General features: G+C 36.0%; 1 protein-coding gene across 4 annotated transcripts; it reads right to left on the bottom strand.

Moving 5' to 3' along the window:
• Positions 1–366: 366 nt before the first annotated feature.
• LOC108740636 lies at positions 367–20,930 on the bottom strand. Of its 4 annotated transcripts, none has more exons than XM_018475012.1 (9): positions 19,606–20,930; positions 14,240–14,424; positions 14,121–14,181; positions 13,365–13,615; positions 5,675–13,305; positions 5,315–5,592; positions 2,541–5,182; positions 1,526–2,387; positions 367–1,467 (listed from the first exon to the last, which is right to left on the bottom strand). In XM_018475012.1, the coding sequence occupies exons 2-9, from the start codon at positions 14,401–14,403 to the stop codon at positions 385–387; spliced, it is 12,972 nt and encodes a 4,323-aa protein (XP_018330514.1). In that variant the 5' UTR covers positions 14,404–14,424; positions 19,606–20,930; the 3' UTR covers positions 367–384. The 4 variants fall into 4 exon arrangements, with proteins under 4 accessions (XP_018330514.1, XP_018330512.1, XP_018330515.1 ...); XM_018475010.2 differs by lacking the exon at positions 19,606–20,930 and adding an exon at positions 17,877–18,365; XM_018475013.1 differs by lacking the exon at positions 19,606–20,930 and adding an exon at positions 17,480–17,863.
• Between the last annotated feature and the right edge of the window lie 2,163 nt (positions 20,931–23,093).

Consider the following 23,093-nt stretch of genomic DNA (forward strand, 5'->3'; position numbering starts at 1 on the left):
CAATTCTTATTTAACACAATATTTTCTATTAAACACTACTTCGGGTAAAGTTTTTCATGTTTAACTTAGTTGACACTGGAGCCAAAGGTGTCGCTGGAGGTAGATAATTTACTGTTCTTGTAATAATACCTTTACATATACGACGTCTACCATTACATTCTAATCTTTGGTTCAATTAATGAAAAAGTTAGGGTCGAAATAAAAAAATTTTTAAAACCAATATTCACTTTCCGCTAATCCGCTATTACAAGATAAAAAAGTGGGCACGATTTTTTCTAGTTCATCATCCAACTCACTATCACTAAAACTGATGGGAGGTAATTGTAGATCGATAGCTTCCTTTAAAGGTGTGTCATTATCTTTCTTGGTATTTTGAATTTCGTGTCATACTTGATCTTGTAATTTACAATCTGTTAGTAAGACTTTTGGGAACAAGTTCACAATCTGTGCTAACTTTTCAATCTTTGTTTCAACCGTGCTCCCCATGAAAGGAACTTCAGTTGTTATTTTATCGAGATCGAGCTTTTTCGGTTTGGTTCCATAGTAGGAATAACCTTCCTCTTCTTCATCCTGCAACACCATTGAGGGACGAGCTGCTGTCGATTTCCTGGCGGTTATTTTGGAGGATGTTGACTTTCTAGCTGTTAGTTTACTCGCCCGGGACATGTCTACATCAGATGACTCAGAACCACTGCCAGATAACACAATAACTTTGGATGCATTCCCAGCGTTCTTATCCTCATTCTTTCTCTTCTCTGTCTGATGCACTGCAGCACTGTGTTTTAGAAGAGCATTTTGGCTACCGAAATATTTGTAGCAAATAATGCACACGTATTCTTTAGCAGTCACCTTAAGAAGGTCATCTGTAGGTAGTGCATCATTGTCACTGTCATTCTGGGCTTGTGGAGTTACTATTAGCCCAGGACAATTTTTAGGATGCTCACTATATTCGCTCAGTTTCAGAAAGAACGCCTTGCACTTGTCGCATTTACGTCTGTAAATAACGAACGGCAATTCAGGATGAGAATCCTTGTGGTGTAAACGAAGAGATTGTATGTTGGCTCCCCAGTCACAGTAGCCGCAACGTAGGTTTATTCTGGTCCTTGATGGATTTGTTTTGTAACGGAATGGTCTTAGTTTGCTTTTGTGCGCTTTTTGCCAATGCTCTTCTAAAGTAACGATGCGAGTTTCAGTTTTAGGACAGTAATTGCACTGGTATACTGAGTTATTTTTTTCACTGTCTGGAGAATTTAGTTGATCAACTCGATCATCTTCAAATGTGGTAGCAGAAGAAGCGTCAACTAAATTATCCTTGACGTCTACAATATCAGGTGTCACATTATCTAACGTGTCCAAATCCACCTTTTTAGAAATAGATTCGTCGGAATCGCTTAGAATTTTCCGTTTTCTGTTAATAACAGGAATTATGGTAGGGGTGGTTGGTGTTGGTATGAGAATCAGTGAAGGCTGGGAGTAAAAAGAAAAGTTAAACATTTAAATTAGAATTACTAAAACGAACACCTACCTCCAATCCCTTATGTTTACGTTTCGAATGAATGATGATCTCGTATTTGGAGATGCCTTCGAAGTTGCAAATACCACATCGGAAAGGTTTTTGCGCCCAATGTCGTTTTACGTGTCTTTTCAAGTCTTTGGCATTTTTACATTTATATGAGCAGTGAACGCAATAATGCCATTTTATAGGACTCGCTGGTGACGTAGTTGTTGGCGAAGTAGAAGGCGCCATCATTGCTATGTTAGCATTTGCGGTGTCAAATGCGCGTCTTGTCAAGCTGGTTAAAGTTGGTGTCACCGATTTTGCTGCAGTTGATGCCGATGGAGAAAGTGTAACGGTAGCAAATGTCTCGACCGTAGTAGGTACTGACGGTGAAGAAACAGGTGAATCAATAATTGCAACGGGAACTACAGATGGGGTGGTTGTCACGGCCGATATGGCTTCAGAAGTAACATCCTTCAAAAGAACCATGGAAGAAGTGGGAGTTGATTGAGTGACTGTTGCTTGCATAGCTGAGGTAGTCACTACAGAAGTGATTGTAGCGGAAATAGATGGCGTTGAACTAACACGAGCATTGACAGTTATTGGAGTTATAAGCGCCATAGAGGACGCTACAGTGTTTGGGGTACAAGAATTAGATGGAGAAGGTGAAGTAGACTGTTCAGGTTGGGTCTGTGATTTAGGAGTGGTGCCATGAGCGGCAATACGTCGCTGCACGAGTAATACTGCGTGCACCCAGTTCTCGATTTGAATGTTCGGTGACAAACCTTGAATCAGTGTGGCGGGTGAATCTGTTTTGTGGACTGTTGACGCATGACGCTGAAGAAAGTCGAACGTGATCGCTTTACGGCCGCATATGGTGCAGCAATATCTAGTAAATAGAATCATATGCAGTTTACAATATTTTATAGAAAACGGATCTTCAATGATCCTGGAATTTCATAAAGATGATGTTCGAATTTAAGAAAAAAAAAAAAAAAAATCTTTTGTGCAATGAATGTTTCTTCCAATTAAATTATATTACCTTGCGTAATCCAGTTCTCTATAAAGATGATGGGTGATGTCTTTTGGATTTTTAGTCTTAAATTTGGCACATAATGGGCAGAGATATTGCTTATTCAGAGGTTTTCCATATGGTCCATAGGTGCCCATCAAGTCAGATGCGATCAATTTATTTATGTCCATCTCGGCAATTTCATACAATCTATGCCCCTCGCGATTTTCTTGACTGAGCCCTGTACTATCATCTTCGAACTCTGGTACAACTTCGTTCAGTCTATCATAATCAGTTATCTCAATATTTAACGGATCATCATTATTGGAAGTAATATCTAAAGGATCGATTGGACTTAATATGGGCATCTCGGATACTCTATGATACGTCTTTGTACCCGATTGGTTCAGTGATGCTTCCTCGTCCGAATCATCTTTGATTTCAATTATTTCACACCCACCAGTGGGTTTTGAAGCTTTTTGGCTAGCTTTCTCAATGTTCTTTAGTACGATTGAAGTTCCTGTTGCAACGGCTTCGATGGCTTCGTCTAGATTGCTGTTTGCGAGCGAGGATGATACTGGTGTAATTTTGAAAGGAGACTTCTTAGGTACACGTCCACTTTCATCGAATAGGATACCGCGTATATGTCTTACTCTCGGTCTGTCTCTTTGCCATAAGGGTGTGGTATCAAATGAATTCTCTTTCGTGATGACACTCACTGTCTCATCAATTTTGTAGAAAGCGTCAATTATATCAATCGCTTGACCCGGATGTCTTGATGAGTAATGTTCATCAAAGGAATCCTTTGATGCAGTTTTGTATGAACATAATGCACATTTATACTGACTCGTCATTTCATGTTTGTTGTACGCATGGGCAACAATTTCGTTACGTGTAGTGCACCGATATTTGCACATTCCACAACGCCACGGTTTGGTTTCCTTTATTTCTTCCAAATACGACGATGGCATTTGTGATTTCGGGTAGTCTTCTTCATGCGGTTCCGAATCCATATCCCGAACCACAATCACCCTCGCTTCTTGAAGCGGATGTTTTTCAGAAAGATGTCTATCAACTTTATGACGAAGATGGTGAACAAATTTGCATTCGCTGCACATATATAAGTGTAAATCATGCAGCTTATAGTGTTTCATAACGAGATCGACGTTAATGGATCCTTTTTCGGACGTAAGTTTCTCATTACAATGTGTGCATTTGTATTCCGTCTCATGGGCGTGCAGAGCAAGAAGATGGTGACGTAACATGGCATCTTCGAGACACAGGTAGTTGCAACCGTTAGCTCCGCAAACATATCGTTTTGTTAACTGAACAAAAGCGGGAAGTTGCTCTTCTTCCTCTTTAGTCAAGCCTGATTTTTCTGATGATTTTGAAAAAGTTTTTGCATTGGTGTTTGACGCAAATGCCAGATTAATCATTTTATCGAACATTTTTTCGTTTTTATCCAAACATGGAACGGGATTAACTGGTGCATTCACCGGTACCTCCTTTTCTCTTTCGTGCATCTGTAGATGACGAACCAGATTTGTCTTTACTTTAGTCGCATACGGACATTCGGAACATTTCAATTCCACACTACACACAGCCTGCCGGGGCAGCAAATTGATCTCTTGCGGACTAAACGTTGTTTTTATAATCTTATTTTCCAAAAATAATGCAGCTTTTGAATCGGTTGAGAGGTTACCGCTTTCATTGGTTACGTTAGCTGTTGACTCTGCTACCTTGACGGGTCTTGGTCGAACTATAAAATCGTCCTTATCCATATCACGTTTCGTCGCATCAACTGGATTCACTATGTAGTTACTCATTTTGTGACGCGTCTTCATATGATTATGGACGTAAGTCTTAGAACGACAGACGTAATCACAAAGACTGCAGGTGAACTTGGCAGTTCCATGCACTCGCACGTGATCTACGAGAGCAGGTGCTGTTTTGAAGTTCTTCGGGCAATGAGCACAACGAAACGGTTTTTGGGTTTCACCCTTGTTCTCGAAGCATTTAATGGCATGCGACCGGAACTGGGTTGAATTCTCGAAGCCCAGATTACAATTTTCACATTTGAATAGCTGCCAACCTTGGAGGCCTTGGCTCTTTTCATCGGTCATCGTTTCGTCAAAATCGACTTCTGAAAAGTAATTGGGTGTGGCAACCAATTCTGATTGCGAATTTTCAAAATCAGACGCGGATATTTCCAACGGATCTCTTTCTTCTTCTCGAAGGGAAGTGGATTTTTCCGTCTCTCCCGGCGTTTCTTTCGAATTGTCGAAATCGGGTACAAAAATTTGCTGACTATTTAATGTCACACCTCCTTGATCGTTTTTCTTTTCTAAATTGCCATCTAGTTTGATGAGTTGAGCCATAGAGTTATCTTCGGCAGGGGGTAATGGTTTCGTAGATGTAGATGGTCGGCTACTCATCACAGACTTTACAGCATTTGTTGTTTTGCTCACAGTCTTTGTTGTAAATCCAGGTAAAATGGCACTGACATTAGGAGAGACGTATAGCATAGATGTAGTGGTTGGAGGTGATTCGTCGTCATCTTCTGAAAGATCGCGTAAAAGTTTCGTATTCGCCCATTTTGGATTTTCAGTAACTATGCGACTTAAACGTGTATAAACTTCTTCACCACTATAGTTATATTCGTCTGGAGTACGCTGAAAGGTAATGTTATATAAATAAACAAAATCGTCGAGGCATTACCTAAAACTGCGGTAAATATAAGATCAACATCATTAACATTAGTTCTGCACTGAACCAGAACGCAGTGAAAGGAAAATAATAATTACCCCAGTGTAATCGGGAATGAATTGTCGGATAATTATTTCGGGAGGACAAGTGGGGTGCTTGACAGCCAAATGTTTGTATAGTTCATGTGTAGATGAAGTCCCTGATGGACAATAACGGCAATTGTAGGTCCAAATGTTGTGTATCCGAAGATGGTGAACCAGGGGTTGAAAACTTCGGTACGTTTTTTTGCACTTGAAACATTTCAATTGCGCCAAAACGTGTTTGTCTTTGCAATGATTAAAATATTCGTCCATAAACAGCGTTACATATTTGCAGTCTGCAAATGTAAATAATTAAATTACAATAATTTACAGTTCGCTTTGGTTTATAGTTAACGACATATTAGAAACAATACTCACGAGCGCATTCTATAACTGGAATAAGTTGTTTTAGGGTTGGGAACGACATGGCTGGTTTGGCATTTCTTGTTATTGCTGCCACCTTATAGACAAATCCCGTCCTTCCAGGATGCATCTCTTCCATATGCAATTGGACATAACTTTGGCAAATAGCCCTGTAGAAGCAAAAAGTGCAACCGTACTGGCACTTGCCGTGTCTAACGTCTATATGTAACGTATATTGTTCCAATGTCGTTTTAAAGTTGCAATACAAACAAGGTATCCCCGTTTCTTGAATTTTGATTATTTCAGGATGTTTAACAAGATGATCCATGAATTTTTTCGGGTTGCTTGTGGTAAAGGAACAATTAAATTCTGGACACTTGTACAAATGTTTGAGTTTGTGCAAAGGCATCATACATCGCTCTGCATACTCCCATTTTCGGTTTTTTAACGCTTCCGGCGGTATCGGAATTTCTCGCAAAGTAACCCGTTTTTTAGTATCCAGATTTTGTGAAATAATTGGCGTCCGATTGATATTACTTTTCGGTAGTATAGAATTCGCAATGCTAGTCTGAACAATGGGTATTAATACATTCAATTTAGTACCTGCTAATGATCCTAAGATCGCCACGCTACTTTGCGATTGCGCGTTTGTCGTAACAGTCGTATTGATAGTAGATGTAATTTGTTCAGTTTGATTTTCAATCGTAACAGATTTTTCCAGTTCTTGCTCTTGTTCAGGGGTTAGTGTTGTTACGCAACTAATCTGGAAGGGGAAGTTGTGCTGTTCCTCACTTGTGTCAGAGGTTACACTCAAAATTTTGAAAGGAAATTCCGATGTTTCACTGACAGGCTTTTCGTCAGAAATTTCCATACAACTTGCTTCGGCTGACTTAGATAATGTATCTCCGCTTAACCTCCGCACTCTAAGACTTATACGAGGCGTTTCTTTTTCTTCAAATGAGTCATCTTTCTCGTGCTTTGAATGCACCTTTGCCAAGTGACGAAGAGCATCGTTCATATTTAACGGTTCTTCTTGGAGCGCGACTTTTTCGTTGCAAGCTTTACAAAACCCATCCCATGTGGTACCAGGGTGCCTTTCGATGCAGTGGGTTTCGAACACATCTTCCAAGGTCGTTTTAAATACGCAGTTATCCACCAGACATCCATATATCATGCACTCTTTATCATTTTTGCCTTCAACAGGACCAACTAGAATAGTTTCTCCTTCATCGTCTTCATTTAACGGACTCAAGTCGGAAAGACGAAGCAACGGTGGCGGTTTGGGCTTGTCGTTAACTGTCGGTTCGGTGTCTAATTTTCCTTGTAAACGTTGAATAATGTTGCTTATAGGAGTATTGTTTTTGCTGGTTAAATTTGTAAAATTTAATTTCTCACTTTTCTCTTTAATATGAGTCCTAGACGATCTTGTCACCTGGGATTTTTGCGTAGTTGATACATTATCTTCAACATTAATCTTAGCATTTATTTCAGTGGTTTGTACTGAATTTGCGTCGTTTGAATCAGGCACTTTATCTACTATTTCTTCAATATTTTGTGGATCCACATCGACATCCGTAGGTTTTTCCAGCATCGTTTTTAATTTTTCAGTGAACTTTAAATTGACTCGTTTTTGAGAAACTGTTTGGTTTATTTCTTCCATCTTTTTTAAACGTTCTTCGTCTATCTTTTGTTCACGTTCTACGATTTCGGCATCACACATAAATATATTCCTATCAACTTGCTTATCTGTTGAGTTATCAGGAAGTTCGTCAATTGCTTTTGTTTTGATATTTGTATCGTTGGTCATCTTTAATTCATCGGTCATCTCTTTAGTTTCTTTAGTGTCATCCCTATTTGACTCGCCATCTTGGATTTCACCAGCAATTTTATCTTTGTCAACTTCTGCAACGTGAAGTTCTTGAATTCCCTCTATTATCTTTTGTGAAGCTAGCTTCTTTCTCATTGGAACGCCTCGTCCTCGATTTTTAGACATTGTTTTTGGACTGGTTGTTTCATTACTATCGTCGGCCTTTTTGTCAAGAAGTGCATCAGACTTTTCTTCTTCATGCGATTCCACGGTTTTCAATTCATCTTCTTTTTTTTCTTTCTTTATCTTGTAAGATGCGTTTTCTTCCAAATCTTCAGGCGCTTTCCTCTTTTTAGATTTTGGACCCGGTTTGTTGAATTTTCGTGGTTCTACGACCTTACTCACCTTCTCTACTTCCTCTTCCGATTTGACAGTCACTTTTTCCGTATCACTGTCAGTTTTGTTTTCGTCAGTCTCCGATTTCTTACTTTCCTCTTTTTCTTCAGGCTTCACTATTTGCAATACTTCTGCTTTGAATTTTTTTTTATTTTTACTAGGCGAATTAGGAACTACCACCTCCTCGTCTTCAGATTTTACGACAGCTTCTAATTTTGTTTGCTCTAAGGACATATTTATCTTAAATACTTTTGTGTCGTTGTCGAGATGGAAAATTTTAATATGTTCCTCTACTGCTTCTTTGTTCAGTTGTAAGTAATTACATTGTCCACAAACATACCCGAAAACGAGATAATAATTTGGAGGAGCGCTATACTCAGCTTTGGCTCCTCCGTATTCTCCTGCGGCCATGAAGTGCACAGAGCTATAATGTGCTCGTAACGGCTTTGCCTGATTAGTATAAAAAGTGCATAATTTACAAATGAACCTGTATTCTCCTGTGTGAAGAGTAAGATGATCAAAAAATATTTCTGCACTTACATTCTTTATCATAAAATGACAGAAGATGCACTTAAATAGAAATTTCTTTTTCCTTCCGTTCGGCTCAATAATGTCCTCGGGCGTTACGGATTCATAATTATTTTCGACAGATTCTTGTATGGCTGCAGCAGTAACATCTGGTGGCAGTCGAGATATTAATATCTCGCTATCTTTATGCTTTTGTTTGTAATGATGAACTATGAACTTTCCTTTAAAAGGACAAAGTTTACACTCAGGCTTTTTGTCTTTGTCAAAATAATCAGCAACAGAAGGTTCTACGAACCATTCGCGATCACCAACAGCCGAATTTATCTCTTCGTGATCCGAATCAGATCGCACAGATGGCTCTGTTTTCTCTGACGGAGTTGGAGTTGTTGTATTGGATCTCGGACTTTCGTTTGCAGATTTCTTTTTCTTACCTTTATTTTTAGTAATAACACCGGAAGCCCATTTATTATAATTTCGTTTCTTTTTCTTTTTACATTTAGTCTCTTTTTCCGGATCTTGAGATTCTTCAATTTCTTTGATAGTATCGGAAGATGTGTTTGCTTCTACTTGAATGTCGATTTCTTCTTCTAATTCGTTGTCAGTTTTGCTACTTACGCTATTTCTGGCGACTTTTTTTTGTGGAGTTGAAGGAGGAGTAGTAGATTCACTGGCATCCTCCTCTGCGTTTAATTCGCAATAAACCACAGGTTTGTTGAGTGATCTTCTCGATCTCCGAAGATTTCTTCCAGAAATATTATTTGAATCGCTCTCTAATTCGTCGGAACTGGAGACCCTTTCAGGTGGTTTTGGAGGAACTAATTTACTGAAATCAGTCTTTTCTAATACAACTCTCAGTTGATTTCGAGTTGATCTGCGGGATGCTGTTGGTATGGGGGTTATTTCATCTGCATCCTTTTTGACAATCTTAGGTGTAACGTCTACGCTCTCCTTTTCAGTCTTCTTTGTAAGAGCTTCGGGATCATCTTTTAGGATGCGACACATTCTTTTTCCAGTCGCAGTTAGTACACCATCTCTTATAAACATATCTTTAATGTCTTCATGGAGCATGTCCAATTCTGTTCTGGTCTTCTTTTTTTTCTTCTTCTCTTGAACCGTTTGTCTACGAAGGTTCTTTATTCTTTCACCCACGCTTTCAAATACAACATCATTTTCTTCGGACTCCTCTTCATTACATTTGATGTTAGCCTTCTCGTTTTCTGATTGAACTTTAACTTCAATATCTACATCACTTTCAAGCTCATTCTTAGTTTCAAGAGGAGTACTAGTCTTGGAAACTGAAGAGGCCTGTTGTCTCGCTGATTTTCTTTGACCGATTCTTCGTTTTTCGTTTTTCATTGGTACGCTGGCTGCTTCGGCGTCATCGTTTTCCTTTGTTTCTACTTGAATGTTGATTTGTTCTTCACTCTCTATCTTATCTACAGCATCGTCCAATTTAACATCGCTTTTGACTTCTATTACTCTTTCTGAATTATTCGCTTTATTTTTTTCTGCGTCTTCGGATTCGTCATCCACAATTGTTGCTTTGACGGGTTTGATATCTTTCTTGTCTTTCTCGCTTTCGTCGTCGCTACTATCAGAGTCGACAATGATTCTTTTGAATTTCTTTTTTTGTTGCTCTTCCAATCCGTCCGCTATTGTGTTAAAAAGGGCGACCAGGAGATCTTTCTTTTTGCTTCCACCGATCAAATTTGTTATAAAATCCGTAAGCATGGACTGTTCGGTTTTCTCATTCGGCGCTTTCTCAGGAATAATTTCCGCCGATTTTTCCGGCAATTTAGGCTCACTGTTAGTTTTCTGTTGTGGCTTATCATCTGTATCTTGTTTATTAACTTCTTTTACGTTTTCAGCTTCAGCTTCAATACAGACATCAGAAAATTTATCTTTTTCAGTTGGTTCAGTTTCAATTGAATCTTTATCTTTAGAAACTTTTGGTTCTGTTTCTGATTCTTTATTAATATCCTCCTGTTTTTTATCGTCAGTTTTTTTCCTAATTACGTCCTGATCATCTTTGTTATCCTTATGTCGATTGTCACTTCTATCTTTTTGTGACGGAGATTCATCTAAATGTTTTCGTTTCGGTATTTTGTAGTTTTGCACTCCATAACCACGACCTGTCGCTTGTTTCTCCCCAGACGTGTACAAGCTGTCTAAGGGAGATGCAAAACTTTCCGCTTCTTTATTTTTATCTAACCTCGTATACATTTCATCGTACCTATTCCTGTGCTCGTATCTTGCAGAGCTTCGTCTTTCAGACCTCTTCTGTTGGTTGCGAAAACGCTCTTTGCTTGTTGGCGCATTATCTCTGAATCGTTTCGGTGGTTCTCTTTCGTTTCTTTCAGATCTTTGTTCTCTAAAATTACTACTATTTCTAATGTTGGATGGTGGATCACGATCGTCCCTTCTTAATCGTGGATCTACCCTTTGGTTACTCGTATTTTGCCATTCGTTTCTATTGAACCTACTGTTCGGTGTATTGTCATTATTGTACTGAGTTTTCTCTCCAAATTGTGGAGTCGGTAATAGACCACCACGCGATGAATTTGATATATTCTGCTGACTATTTTGCGAGCCTGGATAAAAATCCACATGTCCCATTCGACTCAGATCGTAATGATCTTCTTGACATGGCGAGGGCGGAACCATCTCTGGAGAGTTGGATATTGGTTCAAATGGGTGAAACGACTTATTTCTTTGGCTCATACTGTACGAATCCGAGAATTGATTATGATTAACACTATTTGTATGGTTCTGATGAATTACGAATGTGTTGATCACAGTATTAGGCATGTTTTGATTCGGCGGATGGAAAGGTTGTTGATTTGCGTAATTTAACTGATTGCTGTGAAGATTCGGATAATTGATGGGTATATTTGGCGGTGAGATAATATCTTGTCGTATGGGAACTAATTCTGGACGATGCAGATCGTTTTTTTCGTAAGCAGGCATAAAGTTACTTTGTAAGTTTGGAATTTGTTCATTTTGTGGCATAAAGAACGGATTCGTATCTCCAAAAAGGCTTGGCGGTATAAGTGGTGGCGGATCAAGCGGTTTGTGTGCCCAAGCTGGGTTGTTTTGTGGTGGCTCGAACCAATTCGGTTGCTGCTGCTCTTCAAAATGTTGGAATGGCTTGCTCTTATCAGCTGAAAGGTCTTTTAGGTTTGAATGGAACGAATTCACCGGTGATTTATTTATCGGAACTGTTCGCCTGTCTTGTCGTGGTATACTGCATATCTCAATATTACTAACGTCTTCCTTTTTTTTTGGTTTTGGATTATATTTGTCGGCCAAACGCTGATATATAAGCTTGATTTCCTTTGCTGGCTCTATAACTTTATTTACTGGACTGCTTGGCGATTCACTTTCGGTAGAACTTTTCAGTACTTCCTGACTGGTAACAGGTGAAGTTTCTGTAGTGGACGGTAAACTATCTTCATCCAAATCCATCACATCAGATACAGTTATTTTGTCCTGATCTTTGGGGCCGGACAATGGTATTTTCAATTCGATAGAAGGCCCCGTAAAATTATCAGTTTTTAGTGATAAAGTCGTTTTGGATTCATTTTCATTTTTTCTGTTTTTCTCTACCTTATCGTTTGGTTTCTTACTTTTAACGATTGATACTTTCGCATTTGCAGAGGAAGTGTCAATGTTAGATGATGATGATTTTTTGGTATCTTTTCCTTCACTTTGTACACTTTTGACTTCACCTCCTACTTTCTCATTAGAATTTCTACTTTTATCGTTATCATCTTTGTCAGTCTCTCGTTTATCTTTTTTATCTTTGACAGTCTCACTCTTATCTTGTTTGTCTTTGTCAGTCTCAGCATTATCTTTTTTATCTTTGTCAATGTCACATTTACCCTTTTTGTCTTTGTCAGTCTCAGCTTTATCTTTTTTATCTTTATCAAGTTCTCCTTTATCTTTTTTACTTTTATCCGTTTCAACCTTGTCTTTTTTTATTGTACTGCTGTCGTCTTTTTCCTTCTTGCCCTTTTCACTAACAGATTTAGTTTCTAAACTCTTCCTTCTATCTTTATTACTGCCATCCTTTTTATCAGACTTTTCTTTCGATACATTCTTATTTTTTGTTGTTTTGCAATCGGCGCTTTTAGGTTTCGCCTTTTCTTCGTGTTGATCTTTGACTTTTTTCGTATTTTTGTCTTCCTTTTGTTTCTCTTTATCGGCGTCCTTTTTCTTTTCGTGACTCTTCGTAACACTGTCGCGTCGATCTTTTTTCTTCTCTTCTTCTTTCAATATTTCTTTGTCTATACTACCAAACCCAATGTCTAGATCGATCAGCTTTGGACCTTTAACCTTTTCGATTTGTGAATCAAGAGATTCAATAGGTGAAGATTTTCTTGGCTCCTGGGATGATGCTTTTGTTGCTGTGGATGATATGGTGGCAGGAGCTTTGGAAATGTCGTCAGATTTACCCTTAACTTGCACAGAAGTCGACGAAGGAGATTGAATGGTTTTTTGTGGTGCAGGTTTAGGACTTGTAATTTGAGGATTTTTTGGTGTTGATGCGGGAACAGGTTTAGGAGCTGTGGCTAACTTTAAATTTGGCGTACAATCTGCCTTTGGAATAGACTCTTTCTTGTATTTTTTCTCATGTTTAGCGCTTAATTTTCTTTTCAGCGTTTCTCTTAGATCCTCTAGTTCACTTAAACTTAAATCTTCTGTATCATTTGTGGTATCGTCGGGAGTTTGTAGATCTTCCAAGTCTTTTTCGGTCAAAGGAGGCTTGGACAAAAATGGCATTCCAAGCCTATCAAAAACTGAGCTTTTTTTGTTTGAGCCTAAACTGCTCGCCACCTTACTGTAAACGTCAGGCTTTTCTAATTGCACAGTTCTTGATTTTTTCCATGTTGATATCGAACTGTCTTCATTCCTCCTGAGTAAAAAAAAATACTTACACATTCTAGCAAAAAATTACAGGGGATTCAGACTTACTGCGTTGATTGAACTTTTTCGGTGGGTATTACAATTGGTTTGTGAACTGGTGACGGGATGATTTCTCGCGGTGGACTAGGACTTGCAGGCGTTGAAAGCTCATTCAATTTAGCTCGCGCTGCTTTCAACTTAATTGTATTAAGAATGTCCGAAGGCGAGACATTTTCATTTGCAGGATTTTTACATACAAATTTTAATCGATCAGATGTAGCAGGAGATAATGGAAGTGCGTCAACTTTTTTTCCAGGATGCTATAAAAAAACAACCGTCGCTATTGTACCACAAACAAATTCGCTTAATTTAAATTCAGCACGCGCTATGGATATTAAACACCAATAGTTGCTTCTGATGGGCGCGGCAGAAAAGGAAAGGTTAAAAGCGTTCGAAATGTGGTGTTACAGGCAAATGATGAGCATACCGTGGATAGAGAAGGTTAGAAACGAAGAGTTATTAGAATGAATAGGAGAACAGAGGATTCTATAGAAGTCAATAAGAGATAGGTTAGGACACCTTCTCAGGCACGAAGGTCTAGTCTGAGACATGTTAGAGGCAGAAACGAGAGTTAGGAGGGGTAGAGGTAGACCATGATTAGATTACTGTTCGCAAATAGTTAAGGATGTGGGTTGTTCTAGTTTTAGGAAAACGCGAAAATCAGCTTAGGATAGGAAAGAGTGGAGGTGCGTATCCAACCAGTTTAGGACTGACGACCTTATGATGATGATGAGTTACATTTTATAGTATTAAAAGCGAACTTACCACTTTTTCATATAGTTTTACTAAAACTTCTTCGCACTTCTTCAGCGTGTCTATTTTAAGTCTGAAATGGATTCATGTCGGTTCATGGTTTGTGGACAACTAAGATATTCTCTACTTACTTTTTTCGTTTGTCTGTTATCATGGAATGCAATGATTCCATTTTGTTCAATTGAGCTTCTCTATTTTTCCGTTTTGGATCTTTTAACTCGATTATCATTTTTTCAATAAACGGAATGTACTTTTCCAATTCCTTCATTTTAGTAGTGTATTCGTCATCAGCCATGCTGACCTTTTGTTCCAATCTCTAAAAGAAACCGATGGATATTTGGTTGTCCAATAAAATCATTTCTTTTTGTAGAAATACATTAACAATAATAATGTTTAATACTGAAACCCTCAGGCTTCTCTCTTTTCTATCATGATGCTCAAGTAAATGACTTTATTAGAATCCTGTTTTAAAATACCGAAGGCTTTTCGTATCAAATGAAAAAATTCATTAATTTTACCAATCGTAGAATAGCTATCATAAAGAAAACATCAAATTGGTAGAAGTGACTTTTTTATAACTCCTTTTAAAAATCGGCTTACACATTTCCCATAACTAAGTGGTTAAATAACCATAGCACTGCACTAATATTCACAAGTACACTAAATCTTATTAAGAAAATAATCTGAACACAGGTCCCCTGGTTTAGAAACTTAATAGCACAAGACATACCTATATAATTTTAAAAACTGAAATACTCTTAATTTCCTACGTCTTTATTATAAGAACAACTCACATAAGTACCTAAGTAGGTACATAAAAATATGCACTCACCATTTGCAAATTATCTTTAATATTTAATTTTTATTTATTAACTAAATAAAATTCACTAAAACTGCAGAAATTATAGTAACGTTTCACATTTGAAAGACACAAATTCTTCTAAAAACACGTTAACATTTATAAAACAAAAATGAAATATTCGGAGGAAAATGATCATCCATCATTTAAATTACAGATAGAAACACCTAGGTACATTACGGGTAAAAAAATAATAGCAGCATTGGCGATTCATGACAGAAAAGGCGTGTTTTGCACAAGGCATTTATTGTTGTATTAGTGCCATTTTGTAATAGGGTCCAACGGATGTTCTATACTGCATTCGGCGTTAGGACTATCAGCTCTTAAATGTGATATGAATCGAATTTTCAAAAAAAAAAAAAAAATTCAACTTTGTCACAACCACTTCGGTTATATGATAGATTGTAATAGATTCTTTGAAAAATGCACCACGATCAAATAATACCAATCCGACACTTCTATTCTAAATTTCATGCCGATTCGGGTTCCCACAGAAGGCAGATGATGATACCACATAATCTGCGAAAGGCACTGTAATATTTTAACGAATATTTTTTTAGACATCCTCTACACGCTAAAATTACCGACCAGCGCTATAGTATAAAGCGTCCAGTCGTATTTGAGAATGAAGTTCATACATTGTCATTTCCGAAAGGAAACCGCAAAGTACGCTTAGAAATAAATGAAAAACTAAATAAAGTATCTTTATTATCTTATTTTCAGCATTCCATGGAAACGGAAGTGGATCACGATCTCGAATTTGTTCTTTTCAGCACGCCTAAAACATTTCTAACAGAATACCGACAAAGGAAGCTAGTATGGTATTGGTAATCAGCGATATTAATAAATAACCAGAAAATGCAGTAAACGCCATCTATGTGGATGGATATCAACAACCTTAACTAAAAAGGAATTTGTTAAACATAAGTGAATTCACAACTAGTGACATTTATTGTCCTCAAATATGTTTTATTTCAAACTCCGCCTCTTTTGAAACCAGATGTAACAATGAATATTCTTCATGAACAAATAACATGTCCAGTTCCAACTAAAACTGGAGCCCCCTCCCCACCGAATAAAAAATTATTTTGTGTTGGTCTGAAGAATGCTGTCAGATACATACAGCACAGTAGAAACAGTAATATACCGCGATGTTGTTTGAGTAGTAAAAAAACAGAAAGTAGCCGAAGTCACTCCTGAGAAACTACTCTTTGTCTGTAAAGTCCCGTCAAAATCAGTTCAGCAGTTTCGAAGGTTAGCCTGTATGAACAGGTAGGCGGGCTATAGTATATTATGCACCAAAGAAAGAATGTATGGTATTCCCCCCGGTTGTGAATACCCACCAAAATCGAAGGCGAAGGTTATTCTAAATTTAAGACATGAGTACCTATATACTCAATGTTTCGTTAATTCCTTAAAAATTGCAGATATTTTTAAGCGTTCTCGTTTGAAATTTATTTACCATAAAGTATAATGAACAACTAACTGATCATAAAATTCAAAACATGAACTTATCATGATGATGATCCATTGGCTGAAACACAACTTCATCCTGTTTTCAATAAATAAGTTTAATCTATTTTATTTACTGGCCTAAATTATTAATCTGTACAACGCACGTAGGTATGTATTTAGTTATCACAAAACTACTTTCTTGATGCATTATTTTCACTTTTATTGTTCTTTAATACACCAGAAGGCCTCAAACGAAGCTTTCGTACTTATTCCCTATCACACCAGAGTGGAAATGGCTGCACAATAATTATGTAACTAATTGAATTAAATGCTAAAATTTGTATGTACTCAGTATTTAGGAGAAATCAATTTTTAATTCCACAATCAGTTAAACATTGTAATTAGAGTTATTTCCGTCGTATTGTGGACAATCCATTTGGAACACCCATGTAGGTACATGAAAAATAATAATTTCAACACATCCAATACCAATCGTATTGCTAACTGTAGAATGAAACCATTCCAGTTAATTTTCAAAAAGAAATGTAAACACACCAACTATTATTTCAATTCGCCCATATGCACACTACACAACAACGAGTACAACACAAACACGTATAGATACGTAAATCGTAATGTAAGTCCTTACCCGTTGATGAAACGTAAGAACGCCTTGAAAATACTCTTCCTAATATTCGATGATAAATAAACCACGAAAATTAGAATACATTTTTGTTTTTCGCGTAAAAGAAATAATTAGCTACTTAAAGTCACTGGAAAATTTCAAGCTCACATGGAGCATCTCTACAGCCTGCGATGTTAAAATTCAAGATGGCGTGAACTAGCTAGCAAACGCTCCAACATTTCGTTGTCTGTACATTCCCACCCAAACGAAGCTACAGCAACGCCACAACCGGTAGAACGAGGCGATCAAATTTAGTTGTGATGCATCTGCGAAGGGAGTGAGCTACGCAGCGAAAAAAGATACAAATATGGCGCCGCTTGCACCCAACTTGACGCATCATTAAACCGAAACAACATTTTCTGCTTTACATACCTTTTAAAAATAAAATGTACGAAGTAATAACATCAGTTGTTTTTATTTCAAGTCGCTTCGAAATCTGTAGAATTTACAATAGTCCGTACTCTACATTTTTCACGGGCAATATTTTGCTTATGCAAGCGTATAGAATCAGGTACAACACACATGTACGAAAATGGAAAAGGAACGTCCTTAATAAAACACGTTAATTTGTATAGCACAAAATAGCGCTTGCGTCACGTATTAATCGATAAGGTGGACGTTGGAACACCTACCGTGTCCGCCTTAGCCTAAGCGAATTTCGAATGGCCGTTACATACAATGAAATTGTGAAAATACTTTCTTTGCAGTAGTAGTAGTATTGGATTTGCCGATATTCCAGTTTCAGCCGTTTATGCAGACTATATCTTACCTTCTATTCACTACAAAACAACGATATCACACATCACCACAACTAAAAGCGAAACAGCATTGTATCTATAAGTTGTTTTTTCTTTAATGTTCATCATGTTCACACATTTTGCGCGGGGTTTCAGCTACGCCATAATATAATAACGACAATATTCTAAGTAGTCGTCTGAGGGTATTCCTCCTTTTGAGTTGAATTATTTAATAATTAGGCTCAGCTTGTTGCACTTTTTACATTGAAATGTATTTAAATTGCAAATCAAAGAGTGCAATACTGCAGATTTTCGCACACTCGTTTCGAAATCCCCGATTCAAGTGTATAGCAAATACAAGGCTGAAACGCCATACACCATGTTATGTCGCCTCTTGTACTCCTTCGCCGTTACTAAAATTCTAGAACAAATGCGATGTTGCCAAAAGCATCCACTGATTAGAGCATGTTCAAGTGAAAGTTTTCATGCTTCAATGGCTACTACTTTATTGTAGGTATTTTCTTGACTACAATACGCGAAATAATTTTACTGCCGTGATGTTAGTAACTTCACATGCCAATTACCACTTTTTTGAGAGTTTCAAGGATAACTAAAGTATGTACTAAAGAACTAATCGTAATATTCCATATTTGTTTTATTTTATACATATGAATAGATAATGTAGATTACTCATGCTTTCTTCGTTGAACATACTTTTACTCAAAAGCAGCTTTTACACTAACATAAATTAACATTAATTTGAAGAAAACATGATAAGTAGATCTACAATAAACCTATTAACTTCACTAATATTTATGCATTACGTATCAAATAAGCTAATTTTACATATATTAATTGTTCTCTAAAATGTTAACACACGCTGTATGTGCTATAAACTTCATTATAAATAAAGATATGTCCTATAATTGCTGTAATAGTTTCTTAACTATAAGTATTCGTCTTCGTCCGTTTATTTACTGGTACGCTTAATGAACCACAAATTGTTGCGCAAGTTCTTAGTGAAGGCGTTTCCCTTTTCCATATTCTGTTTTGAATAAAGACGGTTTTAATCAAACGTCTTGAAGTTTTACACGCCAGTTTTGTGGTAAAAGTGGGTTACGTTTGGCAACAGAGATAACAGGTTTCAAGTCAATACGTCCGCCCCAGCAACCCAACGCGTAACAGGCGACGCACTGCAGGAAGAGTACAGAAAGCAGAGTAGAACGAGTACATGTTAAAAGATAGCGGAGAAGCAGCCAGCGTTATAGTTAACGTTTGGTTGGAGCGCGTCGTTTGCAGTTTATGCACTTTGCGAGTAGTTGGATCATTCTTGAAGTTTCAAGGCGTCAAACATTTTTTTTCGTATTCCTAGATGGTTTTGGACTGAAATGCGAGTACGGATTACGAAGGTCATATAAGATGGAATTCACGTGACGTAATCTGGTGTGGTGACAATAAAAGTTTGTGGAATATAGTGAAATGCGTCAAATTATTGTATATTAAGAGGAGCGTACAATTGTTGTCATTTAGTAGTTAATTCTCCTTTAGAAAAATAAGTCAGGTGCGACCTTTGACAATACTTTATTGTAAAAATAATGAAGGTGTCTTTAAAACTAATAAACAAAAATTTGTAATACTTTTGTCTGACTTCTAAGTAGGTATATTCAAAAATAGCAAATACTTTCAAGTAGATTCGTCTAAGTACGTCATGTAAAATAGTTTTAATACATTTATAGTAAGTACGCGTAACTTTTTTCATACCTTTGGAACATTGTTTTGACTATTTCAATTGGAAGAAAGTGTGTTTATTTTGGCTTTAAAAAGACTGGTTTCTGTAACTTTCACAAGCACTACTTCTAGCTAGTTGTGATAATAATTACTTATTGACGTGGGTGTTGCTATAACAACATTAATTTACTGTTTTCTTAAGCCAACTTATCTACTTCTTTTACTATTTTATAAGTTTCATAATTTTTACCATAATTCACAGTTGTAGCAACCTAGTAGAGTACCTAATAACCAAAGCAGTTTAAGCGTTTGTAGCAATAATAAATACCTTAATGTCTACTCTATACAAATTACTCGAAAGAAGACCTTGAAATTTTATATTTCATTGTGTATGAACTTGCGATTATTTAGTTAATGTGTGTTAATAATTTGAAAAGAATTGTAGCAATTGTCATTCCTTAATTGAAACAAAGTATAATTTCTTATCTTAGAATATACTGTAAGAATTTTCATTAACTGTTTTAGATGACGTACCTATGTATCATAAAAAAGCATTTTGTTGTTAAGAAAGTATGCCATTAAAATAGATTGTGTTGCATCAAAGATATTGAATTCAACTTGATTATATTAGAAAGACGTTTTATTTTTCTACTTTAAATCTAAACTACTATTCATACTTTTACCTTAGTTCATAAATAAGTTGCGGTTAGATTTAGCGTTAAATTTCCGAATAAATTTTATTTTTGAAAACACGATTTTCCTTTGGTTGATTAATTATCTATAAGGGACAAGTGAAAGAAATGCTTGTATGATTTTACCATTTGTTTTATTTAGGTTCCTTAATTATACATTTTAAACAGCTTTTGCGCAAAATTATTGATTCATTACAAAATCGGTCTAACACAAATTGCAGGAAAATACTGGAAGAAGCAACGCAATAAGAATTTTGATTTCTAAAAACAAAAACATCCGCGATAAGTGATTGTAACTCCCTAAATTAATATAGAATTTGTCAGTACAAATAGATGCTGTTTTTTTCCTTCGGTTTCAGGAAAATTGATTAGGAGCTGTATTTTTCCATTTCTATATTGGAGTTATTAGAGTGTCATGGTTTCGCGTGATACGACATTGAAACGATGTTATTTATATCCATTTAGATTTTATTTCTTATTTAATTATAATTACGTGTAGATAATTTAAGTCCAAAGTGTTTAATAAAAATTGCAACGCACTGAAATGAATTTTCCCAAACAAAGCTGAATTTTTAAAAAGTACATAATTTACATACGTAAATGGAAAACCAGAATATGTCAAGTTTTAAGATTATATAAATCCATACATGAGGTGTTTATATTAAAAAGACAAACAGCAGCCGCTTCTAGGTGCTTGAAAGGATTTACTTTTTTTGATCCAATTTTTTTTGTATTTTAATTCGCCTACCATTTTACAGAATGATTTTTTATTCTTATTCTAGTAAGGTCTTCATTTTTCGATAAAAAAACGTTTTAAAAAACTCCTATTCATTTTTAATTCTACCTTCCATAGGTATGTAGTCGAGAGATGTTTTTTCATCAGGATTCCAAATGAAGAGACAGGTAAAGACGGTTTATTACGTTGTATGTAGGTCACAACAAATGTATTTATAACAAAACACAAAAGTTCGTTCAACTTCTTCATCCAGAAAGAAGAAATGACAAGTTTGAAATACGTAACTGATTTAAAATTTTAATCGTTCGGCTATTTTTAAATGACTAATTTTTGTTTTCTGCTTTTGGTAGGTATTGTTTTTTAATGTTCTAGTTTTACCATGAGCAGGTACATAAAAAATAAATTGTTGGGTTTAAGTTTTTTTTCATCAAAACAGCTCTTATTTTTGCTGAGTCTTAGCCACGTTCTTTCATGTTTAAATTGTTAACGATAAGCAATATTCTTATCTTATTGCTACGCACTGTATAACAATGTATAAATGTGTTCAAAGAATGATTAAGAACATGTCTGTTTTTATTATGTAGCTATATATCGATTTCCTATTAAAATGATAAATATATTTTTGCAATAATAACAATATTTAATATTTGTTATTATTTCAAACAGATCTATTATGACAACGAAGCAATTTTCGATTTTATGAACATTATCTTTGCACTTATCGCTTCCTACGTACATATTTATCCCATACGTTTCAATGCCTTCCAATCTTGCTTTCACAATCATTCTCGTGAACAATTTTGTGTGGAAGGAGAACTCTTATGTGGAAGATACTTATGCCGCCATCTAACGATAAAGCCGCCAACTAGAACGTATTAGCGCGAAATTATTACGGAAAACTCATTTTTGAAATTCAAAAAGTTGTACTTTTACAAGATTCTTGTTACTTTTATTTTTATATATATATCATTTGCTTGTTTATTTCGTAAATAAAACTAAATGTAAATGATAAGATTCCGCGGTTGGGCTAATTATGAAACATTTGAAAATGAACGAAATAAAATTAAACTTCTTAAAACATAAAACTGACTTTTCATTATTTCTTTGATTAAATTTAGTTTTGGAAATTATTTTTGATTCCATTCTTTTTTACACTGGGATGTTTGTTCAGCTAATATGCCCAATTATTTACTACAGATATAGTAATATTGCAATTTTCAGGTAACTGATATTTTTCCTCACAATAAAATTTGGAATTTATTGAAATCCCAGATTACATCTTCAGTTCATAATTAATTACACAGGCCAACAAAAGAAATGTTTGTAAAAGCTTTTTAAACTAATTTACCTAAGTCTTATGTATTTTTTAGTGCTGAAATCGTATTCGATATGAGTTTTTTTTATCACCCACAATTTTCTCACAATATGACATTGTGTATTGTATAATTGTATATTTCAAAAAATGGGGAAAAATTTGATAATTAAAAATTAAAAAATTTAGTTCTTAATAAAGTTAAAATTTTCTCTTACAAATAATAGATTACTAAATATTAGATATATGTTTTTTGTATTTTCTCTCTGTAAAGTTTCTTGCATAGCTTTTTCTCCGATGCGAAGCATTCTGTTGCTCACTGTGTCCAAGTGTCAAGTGTTCAAGTGTCCAACAGTAATCACCCATCATGTTTACATTCCACCTTCCTTGGTATCGTTTCTCCATTTCTTTGATGTCCTAATGAAACCGTTCCCCTTGCTCTTCACTGACATCACCTAAGTTTGTAGGAAAAAAGTCAAGATGGTTCTTTTACATTGCCCAAAAACTTCGTCACAACTTCTCTCAATGATATCCAAGCCTCTTTTCCCTCATTTGTACGAAGTTGGTATCGAACATCAATTTACGAATATCAGGCCCAACGAAAACCCCTTCTTTCAGTTTAGCTTCTGATAAATGAAGAAATTTTCTACATAAATATTTAAAACAATCACCATCTTTAGGCAAAGCTTTTACAAATTGTTTCATTAAACCCAACTTAATGTGTAGTGGTGGTAAAAGAATCTTTTTGGGGTCAACCAAAGTTGTATGCAAAATATTCTTC

The sequence above is a fragment of the Agrilus planipennis genome, unplaced genomic scaffold (assembly GCF_000699045.2).
Source record: "Agrilus planipennis isolate EAB-ADULT unplaced genomic scaffold, Apla_2.0 scaffold243, whole genome shotgun sequence".
Classification (NCBI taxonomy): domain Eukaryota; kingdom Metazoa; phylum Arthropoda; class Insecta; order Coleoptera; family Buprestidae; genus Agrilus; species Agrilus planipennis.

Coding starts and splice junctions, on each gene's coding strand:
- LOC108740636 (XM_018475012.1), bottom strand. CDS start 14,403: ATGGCTGATGACGAATACACTACTAAAATGAAGGAATTGGAAAAGTAC. Junction 14,182..14,239: donor ATAACAGACAAACGAAAAAA/GTAAGTAGAGAA, acceptor AATCCATTTCAG/ACTTAAAATAGACACGCTGA. Junction 13,306..13,364: donor GAAAAAGTTCAATCAACGCA/GTAAGTCTGAAT, acceptor TTTTTTACTCAG/GAGGAATGAAGACAGTTCGA.